The following is a 13808-nucleotide window of genomic DNA, read 5'->3' on the forward strand; positions in this document are numbered from 1 at the left end:
TGAAAAAAAATAATAAAAATAAAGAAATATAAGAGAAAAAAATAGCCGGGCGGTGGTGGCGCATGCCTTTAATCCCAGCACTGGGGAGGCAGAGCCAGGCGGGTCTCTGTGAGTTCGAGGCCAGACTGGTCTCCAAAGGGAGTTCCAGGAAAGGCGCAAAGCTACACAGAGAAACCCTGTCGAGAGAGAGAGAGAGAGAGAGAGAGAGAGAGAGAGAGAGAGAGAGAGAGAGAGAGAGAATGAATAAAGAAATACAATAAGAATGTTAATTTAAAAAAATAAACAAAGGGCCAAAACAAAAACCAGAAAACTGACTCAAGGAAGCAGCAGATATCTGAAAAGAGTGTCAGCGAGGGTCCAGTATTGACAGTGTACCAGAGGCCTTGAACCAGACCAACACATTAAGCAATGAACATTTGCAAGGAAAGCTGTTTGGACAGAAGGATATACTGCATGGTACACAGCAGCTCCCATTGCCACTAAGAGAATGGAGAGGCGGGAAAGATGGAGAGAGCAAAGTGGTTTTCTTTGTATGTTTGTTTGTTTCTGTTCTTGTTTTCTTGTTTTTGAAGATGATTATATTAAAGGACCTTTAGTATCCTTTGAACACTAAGACCTTGGATATTATGATTGCTCTGCTCTGCACCCTTCAGGAAGTTGAAAACATAGTAGCCAATGTTCTTTTTCCATCCTCTTGTAAACGTTCTCATGGTACCCTGTGTTTTGTGTCCTAGTGTCTGACCCTAATTCCCCCCTTTTATTCTTTTACATAATTCTATAAATTTCTTCCATGTGATGACACTGCTTCTTTTTGGAACAAAAAGAAAGTCTTAGAAACCAGACACATTTAGGCTTTGGTTTGTAGTAGGAAGGTTTTCTCAGGTCCCGTCTGGCCCCACATTCCTCTGGTCCCTCCTGGCCCTGCGATCCCTCAGCCACTTATAAAATAATCATTCAGAGGCTTATTATTTACAAACTGTATGGCCTATGGCAGGCCTCTTGCTAGCTACTTCTTTCATCTTAAATTAACCCATTTCTATTAATCAATGTTTTACCACATGACATTACCGGTCTGCTGGCATCTTGCTTCTCCTTCGGTGGCCTCTGGCATCTCTCCAGACTCAGCCTTTCTCTTTCCTGTCTCTCTCCTTGGATTTCCCGCCTGCCTCTAAGCTGCCTTGCCATAAACCAAAGCAACTTATTTATTAACCAGTGGGAACCACATATATTCACAGCGTACAGAAAGACATTGGTCTCATCCCCATTTATGGTCACCTATGTGACTTTGGAACAATTTCTTTCCATGGGGTGCTGAGCCCCCTTTCTCCCCTTTTTAAATGGAGCTAAGTTAATGCATGAATCTGTGTGATACATGTAATTACACCTATCTAAAGTTCTAATGGTACCTTCCATCTTTCTGCTTTCTTCTACAATATTTGGGTACTCAACTCACCAGGCTTCTCTCTGAGGGATCCTTGAAATAATAGCACCAACTCATTTATTTCCCTTCTATCATGACTTACTACTTACATGGAATTCTACTTTCAGAAGTATCTGATAATGTGAGCATATGTCCGTTTCTAATGAGGGTTTTGCACGATGGCTTCTTCATGTGAAGCCATTTTATGTATGGCTGCTACTGTCACCAGATCTTTCTAGAGTATGCGTCCCTAGAAGGCAGACAGGTTTATACAGCAGTGTACCTTACACAAGCACTTTGTGAAAGAGGAATTTTGGATCTTGGTAGTGGTTTCCTTGTATACCAGAAGGCTTTTAGAAACTGTTTCTAGAAACATCCTAAGTTCCAGCAAAAAATAATAACAACAGTAGGTTTCTCTCAGATCTTCTTAATTACCCCCATTATTGGTAATCTGTATTGTATGCTTTATGATAAACATTTATTAATACTTATATGTCAAGGGCCATGTGAGGAATGACACTCAGACCTTCACAGGGCTCTAAGCTAATAGGAGCATCACTGTGCAAGCAGGTAGTAATAGTACATGGACAATACAAAGTATGGAGTTATGAGGAAAAGTAAGAGAGCTTCCTAGATGGACATAAATTGATACCATAAACAAGAGAAAACATTTCCCATCGAAGAGAAAACTTCAAGTTGTAAAGATGTGAGCCAGATAAAATTGCAGGGTTTTAGAAAAGTCGTGTAATCAGGAACTGTTAGATTATTAAGGGAAGGAGTAGCAGCTAATAAGCTGAAGAAAGGAGGCAGAGGAAAACAACTGGTAGAGTCGGAAGGTTCATTTTCATTTAAAGAAAGAAACAAAGTAATAACATTAAGCCATAGCATGTTTTCTGCTTTTATCTGCCCAATTTACAAAGGATTTGGAGTTCTTATGATACTGAATCTAGCATAAAAGTACATTAAGCTCTTTCTCTGTAGAAGACCAAAATCATGTACGTACATTCAGAAAAGTGTTTACTAAGTACTTTGAATATGTATAACTTTGGGGCCAGTTACTGAGTAGAAAATAAAATATGATTCCATTCATAAATATGTTCATTTCATGGGTGTACTGAGTGCTAGGAACAGAGGAATGAAAAAGGACGTTACCTTTCATGGGTAGCAAACTTTTCCCCATCCATTTTAACAGAGGAAACCTCGGACTTTGCTGAGCCCACCACCCACCTCACCAACAACCAGCACCCCTGAACCGGATACCAGCACTGTTCCCCAAGATGCTGCCACCATCCCCAGTTCAGCCATGCAGGCCCCCACAGGTAAGAGCAGAGGATGGAACTAACTGTAGTTTGACCTTGAGGCATAGTGTCTACATTTTCTCTTGTCTTCTACCAATAACTAACTCTGTCCATGTGTAAACCTAGGTAGGCCCTAAGTTTAAAAAAAATTCTCAGGGGCTAGAGAGATGGCTCAGCGGTTAAGAGAGCATTAGCAATTCTTCCAGAGGTCCTGAGTTCAAGTCTCAGCACCCACATGGTGGCTCACATCCATCTGTAATATCTGGCATACATGCAGACAGAACACTGTATACATAATAAATAAATAAATCTTTAAAAAAATTCTCTATGGCATTTGAAATAGTCTCAGAGAAACTTTCATTTTGTCAAGAGCAATAAAACACACACACACACACACACACACAACTGGGGTAATTGTTCTGTGAACTCAAACGTGGGAAACTGGGGCTGGTTTCAAGGAATAGGGAAACACTCAGAGCTTGCTGGCCCAGTTTAAAGTAATGCTCATCTTGGGTCACTCCCTTCTTAATGATCCCTTCCACTTTTCAGAAGCCTTATAGCATTCCATGAGGCTACCACCATTTCAATTTGGATGAAAAGCTTCTGAATTTTAAAAAGCAATCTTAATGAAGGCAAACCTTGATGGTGAAAGTGAATTTTACTTTGGAGACCAGACAATGGATGATTGATTCAAAGTAAAATTTGGTAGCTGATGAGAATGGCTAATCGGCCTGGTGTGTGTGTGTGTGTGTGTGTGTGTGTGTGTGTGTGTGTGTGTGTGTGTTATAGGCTGGCACACACAAAAGTCCTATCTCCTATCTGCCCCCATTTTATAAACTATGTATAATGTTAACTGTAAAATACCTATCCCTTTACTCTTACCTTACCAGTGGGGTGACCTTAAAGTACTCATTTGTATGTGTGCATTGAGATATTTATGTGAAAACTTACTCTATAGTTACCCTATCTTCCTCAGGGATGTCTAAAAAATGAGAATGACCTCCTTGCTGTTAGATGAGTTAAGTCTGTCTCTGCACAGACTCTAAAATGTTAGAGCAGAAGGGCTACTCAGCCATGGTTTCCTCTCCAAATAACTTCAAAATACAGGGCCTTCCTGTATCATATACAAGGTCTGTCTAGATGTTTTGTTATTGTTTGACTTTTGGTTAGGGAAGGGTTGACATGTGAATATTCAGTTGTTCCAACACAATTTGTTGAGGAGACTGCCTTTACTCCTTTGTCAAAAACAAGGTGACTCCTCCTGTAAGTTTATTTCTGGGCTCTATATCTGTTCTGTTTTTCTATTTACTTACCAATATTACAGTGCCATGGCTGCAGGGCTATGTACTAAGTTTTGAGGTCATGAAGTTTCAGGCCCCCAACTTTTTTCTTCACCTTTAATACTATAGTGGTTAGTCTGGGTCTTGTGCCTCTCTGTGCAAAACTCAGGTTTCATTTGTAGCTATCCAGAAAATAATTTTCTGGGACTCTTTTTTTTTTTTTTTAAGTGTACGTGTACGTGCTTAAGTGTGTATGTATACATGTGTGCTGATGCATATGGAGGCCAGAAGAGGGCGTCAGATACTTGGAACTGGAGTTACAGGCAGTTGTAAGCAATCCAGTGTGGGTGCCAGGAACCAAACCCCTGGTCTTCTGCAAGAGAACCACCGAGCCATCTCTCCAGCCCTACTTTCTGGGGTTATGACTGGGATTATGTAGAATCTCAAGATCAATTTGAGAAAGACTAATTTATTTTTTTGGGTTTTTTTTTTTTTTTTTTTTTTTTTTTTTTTAGCTGAGCACTGAACCCAGGGCCTTGCACTTGCTTAGCAAGTGCTCTACCACTGAGCTAAATCCCCAGACCCTAATTTCTTAGCAGTGAGTTATATTATGCTCTCCACTAATTTGGTACTTTGATTTCTTTTTTTTTTTTTCAAAATAACATGATATTACTAATAAAGTCCCATATCTTATTATGTTAAAACCTAAATATTACTCCTTTAGAACTATTGTAATGATAATGTATTTTCATTAAAACATTGTTAATATAGAGCAAAGTGAGTTTTAAATATTAACTTTATATTCTGCAGCCTTTTACAATTACTTTTTAGTTCCAGGTTGCTTTGTTTTTTTGCTTGGTTTTTCTTTTCTTTTCTTTTCTTTTTTCATATTTCTATGTAGAAAATCATTTGTGATCCAGGGAAGGTTTTTTATTTGCTAATGTGTATACTTTTCTTTTCACATCATAATGCATTATCTAGAACTTGCATTGTGATGCTGAAGAGGAGTGGTGAGAGGAGATACTCCTACTTTGTTCCTCATCTTAATGGGAGTTCTCTTAGTTTCTCACTGTTTCATATGTCAACTGTAGGAGTCTGTGTTAAGTATTTAACACGTTAAAGGAATTGCCTATTTTTTATTTTCTGAAGAGATTTTATTAAAAATGAGTATTGTGTTTCTGAATATATTGATGTGTTTTTTATTTAGCCTGTAAATATGATTAAGAGGTTTTTTTTTTTTTTTGGTTTTTTTTTTTTTTTGTTTTTTTAAATTTTTTGAAGGGTAAGGCCTTGCTCTAAATCATATCCTACACTGGCCTCAAACTCACAATCCTCCTGCCTCAGTCTCCTGAATGCTGGCATTATAGATGTGAGCCACCATACCAAGCTTACATTTATCAGGGGTTTTTTGCATGTTGGATAAGTCTTCCAACTTGGGATAAATTCTGTTTTTCATGTCATACAATTCTTTGATACAATATTGGGTAAGATTTCTCTAATGTTTGTTGAAGATTTTGACATCCATGTTCATGAGAGATGTTGGTCTACAATTTTCTTTTAATTGTTATTTCTTTGGTTTGGGTATTAAAATAATGCTGACCTCATAGAATGAGTTTGACAAATATTCCTTCTGTTTTTGTCTTCCAAAAGAGATTTATAGAGTCAGGTGGTAGTGGCGCATACCTTTAATCCCAGCACTTGGGAGGCAGAGGAAGGCCAATCTCTGTGAGTTTGAGGCCAATCTGGTCTACAGAGTTGAGTTCCAGGACAGCCAGGGCTACACAGAGACACCCTGTCTGGAGAAACAGAGAGGGAGAGAGAGGGAGAGAGAGAGAGAGAGAGAGAGAGAGAGAGAGAGAGAGAGAGAGAGAGAGAGAGAGAGAGAGAGATTGATTGATTTATAGAATTGATATAGTTTGTCTCTTAAATGTTTGGTAGAACTTACCAGTAACCCTATCTGGGCCTGGTACTTTGTATTCGGGAAGGTTACTAATTATTTATACAATTGGTTCAATAGATGTATGCTTATTTCAATTTCTGTTTCTTTCTCTCTTTTTCTTTCCCTCTCTTCTCTCTCTCTCTCTCTCTCTCTCTCTCTCTCTCTCTCTCTCTCTCTCTCTCTCTTTCTCTCTCTCTCTCTCTCTCTCTCTCTCTCTCTCTCTCTCTTTCTTTTATTTTTGAGACAGAGTTTTTCTGTGTAGCCCTGGAACTCACTCTGTAGACCAGACTGGCCTCAAACTCAGAACTCTACCTGCCTCTGCCTCTCAAGTGCTGGGATTAAAGGTGTGTGTCACCACCACCCAACTTTATTTTCATATTTTGTTAAGAGAAAATGTCTTTTTTTGGCCCAGACTGTCCCTGAACTCTTGAACTCAAGCAACCCTACCGTAGCTTCCTGAGAAGCTAAGATTACAATCATGTATCATTATACTCAGCCCTGTACTTTTCTTCTTGACTAGGTCTCAGGAGATTGTCTTTCAACAAACTGTTCCATTCATCTAGATTAATTCAATTATGGGCAAAAAATTGTATTCATAATATACTCTTAAATTTTTATTTCAATTTTTTATACAATATATTTTGATCATATTCTTTCCCTTCCCCAACTGCTCACAGATTCTCCCCTCCTTCTTACCCACCCAACTTCATGTTCTCTCTCTCTCTTCCTCTCTCTCTCTCTCTCAAAAAAAACAAAGCAAAATGAAAATTAAAACAAAAAATAAGACCAAATATATGACAAAACATACCAAAGCAAAACAAAAGCACACAAAAAATATGGAGATCTTTTTATGTTGTCCTTGACATAGGGTCTGCCTTAGAGTGTGGTTGATATATCCAGTATCACTCCATTGGGGAAAACTGAGTTTCCCTTTCCCAGCAGGTAACAATTATAAATAGCTTCTTTTTGTCCCCTTTGCATTGGTGGGATTTTTGTCTGATATGAATTTGTGTAGGTTTGTGCATGCTGTCCAATCTCTTGAGTTCAGGTGTGTATCAGCTCTGTTGTGTCTGGAAGACACAGTTTCCTTGAAGTCATCTATCTACTACCTCTGGCTCTTACAGCCTTTCTCCTCAGTATATCCTTTCCACTTAGATCCTTGAGCCATTAAGAAATGAGTGCTCGAAAGTTTCTCACTTTGTACATTGTCTAATTGTGGATGTCTGTGTTAATTCCCATCTACTGCAAGAAGAGCTTCTCTGATGAGGGCTGGACTAGGCACTGATCTATAGGCATAGCTGTATGTCATTAGAAATCGCTTTATTGCTATGTTCCTTTAGCAGAATAATAATAGTAACTTCTACACTAAGGCCCATGACTTATCTAGTCCCAGGTTCTTGGCCACTTCATCAGTGTCAGGTATGGGTTCCATCTCATAGAGTGGGCCTTCCATTCAATTAAAAATGTCTGATTACTCTCCTAATGACTGTGCTACTATTGCACCAGTATATGTTGTAGGCAGGTTGCTGTTGTAGAGCACAGGTTTGTAGTTGGATGATAATTGATGATTACTTTTCTCCTCTGGTAGCGTGCAAAATATCTTCCAGCAACATGAATGTCAGTCGGCAAGAGTAAAGCTTCTAGTTGACCATCAGCTTTATTTCTCCAAGTTCAATGACATAAATAAATGATGTCTTCAACAATATAGCCTTACCACCAGGTTGCCAAGGGTAACCAATAGCCTGTAATATTTGGGATAGGACCTCTGGGACCCGTTTAGTCGACAACTCAACAATATGTAATCCATCCTAGCACTGGAGATTTTAACTTGATGGCTTAAGATGTCTAGTTGGGGCATTATCTCCCCCTTAGTGCCTCCATTTAAATTCCTTTCATATATGTGTATATTTTAGGATATTTCTAGAGTTGTAGGTTTCCAAATGGCTTTTCAAAAGGAAACTCATTATTAGTTGACTCTCTCCATAGTCACTCCCTCACCCTGCCCTCTCATCTCCTCCCTATTTTATCCTCCTATTCTAGTTTCCCTTCATCTCTTTGTAACACTATATTCTATTTCTCTCTCCTTAGAAGATCACCTTCTCCCTCTGTTCCCTTACTATCTGTCTAACCTCTCTGGTTATTCTAATAGAAACACACGTTTTTAAAGTTAAAAGTTAACATCCACATATAAGAGAAAACATGCAACATTTGTCTTTTGGGGTCTGGGATATCTCAAGATAATTGTTTCTAGCTAAATCTATTTACCTGTTTTATAATTTCACTTTTTAACAGCTAAATAATATTCCATTGTGTAAATGTACATTTTTATTATCCATCCATCAGGTGATGAACATCTAGCCTCTTTCCAATTCCTGGATATTATGAATAGAGCAGCAATGAACATGGATGAGCAAGTGTGTAGAGTCCTTAGGGCAAATATGTAACTTTAGCTGTCACAGTGCTTCTTTATGACAGTGAGTGCTGTGATAGTGTGAATAGGTATGGCCCCCGTAGACTTACATGTTTGAATACTTGGCCTATATTGAGTGGTACTATTAATAGGTGTGGCCTTTTTTAAAGAAGTGTGTCACTGTGGAGGTAGGTCTTGAGATCTCATATGTGCTCAAGCCACACCCAATGTGATAGTCTCTTCCTGTTGCCTGCAGATCAAGATATATAACTCTCAACTCCTTCTCCAGCACGTCTGCCTGCATGCCACCCGCCAGGATGATAATGAACTAATAAACCTCTGAAACTTTAAGCCAATTAATTGTTTTCCTTTATAAGAGTTGCCATAGGTGGTCTGGAGAGATGGCTCAGAGGTTAAGAGCACTGGCTGCTCTTCCAGAGGTCCTGAGTTCAAGTCCCAGTAACCACGTGGTGACTCACAACCATCTGTAATGACATCTGGTGCCCTCTTCTGGCTTGCAGGGATACATGCAGGCAGAACACTGTATATATGACAAATAAATAAATCTTAAAAAGAAAAGGAAAGAAGAGTTGCCATGGTCATGGTGTCTCTTCACAGCAATAGAAACCCTAAGACAAGTGCCCTTGTGTTTGATGCATAAATGTTTAGAATTATAATATCCTTTTTGTGTGGTTTTGCCTTTAATGAATATGTTGTGTCTTTCCCTATCTCTCCTAATTAGATTAGATTATAGTCTGCTTGTTTATTCATTCCATTTGCTTGGAATATTGTTTCCCATCCCTTTGCCCTGAAATGCTATCTGTCCTTGATAGTGAGGTGTGTTTTTTGGATACAGCAGAAAGATGGATCCTATTTTCTAATCCAGTCTTTTTATTGAGTAAATGAGACTGTTGATATTGAGAGATACTACTTATTGATCAGTGTTTATTAATGCCTATTATTTTGTTCTCATGGTATGTTTTTATTGTCTTTTTTGATTGACTATTCTGGGATTATTTAATCCTCATGGTATAGTTAACTTTCCCTTCAGACTGAAGTTTTCCTTCTAGTGCCTCTGTAGAGCTGGATTGATAGACAGAAATTGTTTAAATTTGGTTTTAGCCAGAAATATTTTTCTTTCTCCATCTATTATGATTGGTAGTGTATAGTGGTCTGGGTTAGCATCTGTAGTCTCTCAGTTTGTAGAAAATATATCCAGGCCCCTCTGCCTTTCCTAATCTCCATTGAAGATTCAGGTGCTATTCTAAGGGGCCTGCCTTTGTATGTGCCTTGGTCTTTCTCCCTTGCAGCTTTCAATATCCTTTCTTTGTCCTGTGCATTCAGTCTTTTGATTATCATGTGTCATGGGGATTTTCTTTTCTGGTGCTGTTTGGTGTTCTGTATGCCTCCTGTGTACCTTGATAAACATCTCTTGCTTTGGGTTGGGGAATTTGTCTTCTATGATTCTGTTAAAAATACTTTCTGTGCCTTTGACCTAGTTTCTTCTCCTTCCTCTATATTATTCATAGATTTGGTCTTTTCATAGTGTCCCAGATTTCGTGGATGTTTTGTACCTGGATTTTTTTTTTATATTTAATATTTTCTTTGGCCAAACTATCCATTTCTTCTACTTTGTCTTCAAGACATGAAATTCTCACTTCCATGTCTTTTGATCTGTTGGTGAGTCTTAACTTCCTGAGTTTTTCATTTTTAATTTTATTTCAATTTGACTTTTTTTGGTTTTTCGAGACAGGGTTTCTCTGTGTAGCTTTGCGCCTTTCCTGGAGCTCACTTGGTAGCCCAGGCTGGCCTCAAACTCACAAGAGATCCCCCTGGCTCTGCCTCCGAGTGCTGGGATTAAAGGCGTGCACCACCACCGCCCGGCTTCAATTTGACTTTTATTTAGCAATTCTATTTCTTTGCTAAATTCTACTCTCGTGTCTTAAGTTGTTTTCATTATTTCAGTCAACTATTTCTGTTTTCATGGGCTTCATTAAGGCATTTATTTATGTCCACTTTAAGGTCCTCAGAGCCTACTACAGTAGGGCTAGTGGCTTCTGCTGGAGGAATATTGTCTTGGTTGTTCATGTTTGTGTTTTCATTGGGATCTAGGCATCTGGCATTATGATGCTCCAGATGTTTGTGGGTATAAATATCTAGTCTCACCTTTGATGGCTGAGTATTGTCTTAGGGTTTCTGTTGCTGTGAAGAGACACAGCAATTCTTATAAGAAAAACATTTAACTGGGAGCTCACAGTTTCAGAGGTTCAGTCCATTATCATCATGGTAGGACATGGCTGCATGCAGGCAGACATGGTGCTGGTGAAGTAACTGAGAGTTTTACATCTTGCAGGCAACAGGAAGCGGACTGAACACTGGTTGTGGCTTGAGTGTATATAAGACCTCAAAGCCCACCCCCACAGTGACACTCTTCTTCCAAAAAGGCCACACCTCCTAATAGTGCTGCTTCCTTTAGGGGCCATTTTCTTTCAAACCACCACAGGTGTGTTTTGTTCTTTCATTGCTATTTCCCCATTCTGGGCTCTGGCCAAGTGTGGTAGCTGTGGAGTCCCTGGTAAAGAGGATGTGGTGGTATTGTGTTCCCCAAAATATTGTGTACCCTAATAAACTTATCTGGGCTCAGAGAACAGAAAAGCCACTAGATACTTAGGATAGGCAGTGGTAGCACATGCCTTTAATCCTAGCATTCCAGAGGCAGAGATCCATCTGTTCAAGGATACAGCCAAGCATGGTGATTCACGCCTTTAATCCCAGAAAGTGGTGGTAGAAAGGTATATAAGGCGTGAGGACCAGAAACTAGAAGCATTTTGGCTGGTTAAGCTTTTAGATTTTGAACAGCAGCAGTTCAGCTGAGAGCCATTGGGATGAGGACACAGAAGCTTCCAGTCTGAGGAAACAAGACCAGCTGAGAAGTTGGCCAGGTTGAGGTTAGCTGTGGCTTGTTCTGTCTCTCTGATCTTCGAGTGTTCACCCCAATACCTGGCCCGGATTTGTTTTTATTAATAAGACTCTCTAAGATTCATGCTACAAGAGGAGTTGTGGATCTCCTCTAATCTTTATTCTCTTCTGCTTAGTCTGAGCTTAATTTCCTCTTTTTTGAGTTTCTTTGGGTGTAAACTTGTATTATTGACTTTAGATTTTATGGGGTTCAGAAGTCTAAGTTGGTGGGGGCTTCTCTCAATAATTTAGATATTTCATTATATTTTCTCTATGTTTGCATGATTTCTGAGATATTATCCTATAAGTAAGATGGTTTTTCCACCTGAATTCTTTTAATATTTATTGTTTTGGTTTTATTGATGGGGGATTGTTTGTTTTTGTTTTGATTTTCTTTTTCCAGAGCTGAGGACCAAACTCAGTCCTTGTACTTGCTAAGCAAACACTCTACCACTGAGCTAAATCCCCAACACCATGGTTGTTTTGTTTTGTTTTGAGACAATCTTTCATTATTGTCCAAGTTGGGCTTCAACTCTTTATGTCTAGAGAGTCGACTGATTCTTTGATCATCCTAACTTACAGTTTTCTATTGCTGTGATAAAATGGCATGACCAAGCCCAGTAGTAATAGTGGACACCTTTAATTCCAGCACTTGGGAGGCAGAGGCAAGCAGATCTCTGAGTTTGAGGCCAGCCTGGTCTACAAAGCGTGTTCCAGGACAGCCTGGGCTATACATAGAAACCCTGTCTCAAAAATAACAGTAAAACAACAACAAAAAAAAAAAAAAAAAAAAAAACAGCATGATCAAAAGAAACTTGATAGAGCCAGGCAGTGGTGGCATATGCCTTTAATCCCAGTACTGGGGAGGCAGAGGCAGGCAGATCTCTGAGTTTGAGGCCAGCCTGGTCTACAGAGCAAGTTCCAGGACAGGACAGGCTTCAAAGCTACACAGAGAAACCCTGTCTCAAAAAAAAGAAAGAAAGAAACTTGGTAAGGAAAGGTTTGCAATTTCACATCACTGTCAACCCTCAAAGGAACTCAGGGCAGCAACTTAGAGGCAAGGACTGAAGCAGAAGCCATATAGGAATCTGTGTAGTGGCTTGCTCCTCATGACTTACTCAGCCTACTTTTTTTTTTTTTTTTTTTTTTTTTTTTTTGGTTTTACGAGACAGGGTTTCTCTGTGTAGCTTTGCGCCTTTTCTGGAACTCACTTGGTAGCCCAGGCTGGCCTCGAACTCACAGAGATCCGCCTGGCTCTGCCTCCCGAGTGCTGGGATTAAAGGCGTGTGCCACCACCGCCCGGCCAGCCTACTTTCTTATACCATCCAGGACCACCTGCCCAGGGTTAGTACTACCCACAGTGGGCTGGGCCCTACCACATCAATCGCCAATCAAGAAAATGCTCAGCTGGGCGGTGGTGGCGCACGCCTTTAATCCCAGCACTCGGGAGGCAGAGCCAGGCGGATCTCTGTGAGTTCGAGGCCAGCCTGGGCTACCAAGTGAGTTCCAGGAAAGGCGTAAAGCTACACAGAGAAACCCTGTCTTGAAAAAAACCAAAAAAAAAAAAAAAAAAGAAAAAGAAAATGCTCTACAGACTTGCCCGTAGGCCGATCATGTGGAAGCATTTTCTCAATTGAGATGCCTCTTCCCAGACAATTCAGTAGACTATGGTTAGAAAGACCCTAATGCCCAAGCCCCAAACTTAGCATCATTTCAACTATATTCTATTAATCAGTTAGCCACAGAACCTAAATTCAAGAATAAGGAATCCCTAATCAGACCTCACCTCTTAGTGGAGGCGGGTTAAAGAATCATGAGCTATATTTTAAAACTACTTCAGACAACCCTCTATATATAAATTATTTACACTTTTCCTACTTGAGAAGTTAATTGTTTCCTCACAGGACTCTTCATCAAAAGTCTCATCTCCTTACAACATGAGGCAACAGGTCCACCATCTATCTCGTCCTCTGAATGAGGTGCAGGTGCACAAGTCCTCTTATATGACATTTCTTAGCCACAGGACTTGGATGTTGTTCCTCTCCATCAGAAGACCCGTGAACTAAAGAGTCACATAGCAAACATGTAGCTGTGGGCCAGGGTTAGGATGACTTTATAGTGTGCAGCAGTCACTAATTGCAGACATTCTGGAATTCATATGAGCACATGAGCCAATTCCTTAGTTAGGTCCAATGCTGCTTCCTAGACATTTTGTAGTTCTATTTGTCCTTTGCCATTAGACTACCTAGTCTTCTCTTTTCTCCTTGCCTAAGAAAGGTTGGGAGTACAAAGAGATTAAGAAGTGAAGGCAGGATACGTGTGTGTGTGTGTGTGTGTGTGTGTGTGTGTGTGTGTGTGTGTGTATGCATATATGTATATATGTGTGTATGTATATATTATGTATATGTCTATTTTGCCTGCAAGTATGTACCTGTGTATTACATGCATATGTGTTACCTATAGAGGCCAGAAGAGTGTGTCAGGTCCTCTGGGACTGTAGTTA

At 39.7% G+C, this 13808-nt stretch overlaps 1 protein-coding gene across 3 annotated transcripts in view; it reads left to right on the forward strand.

The window, feature by feature from the left end:
* Positions 1 to 13808, forward strand: part of Scmh1 (Scm polycomb group protein homolog 1) — a 126850-nt gene that overhangs the window by 92075 nt on the left and 20967 nt on the right. For all 3 annotated transcript variants that reach the window (XM_037202903.1, XM_037202901.1, XM_037202902.1), the window contains one exon: positions 2613 to 2739. In XM_037202903.1, the coding sequence (XP_037058798.1) occupies positions 2613 to 2739 (127 nt within the window). The remainder of the gene's footprint in view (positions 1 to 2612; positions 2740 to 13808) is intronic.

Source organism: Peromyscus leucopus, chromosome 2, assembly GCF_004664715.2.
Source record: "Peromyscus leucopus breed LL Stock chromosome 2, UCI_PerLeu_2.1, whole genome shotgun sequence".
NCBI lineage: Eukaryota > Metazoa > Chordata > Mammalia > Rodentia > Cricetidae > Peromyscus > Peromyscus leucopus.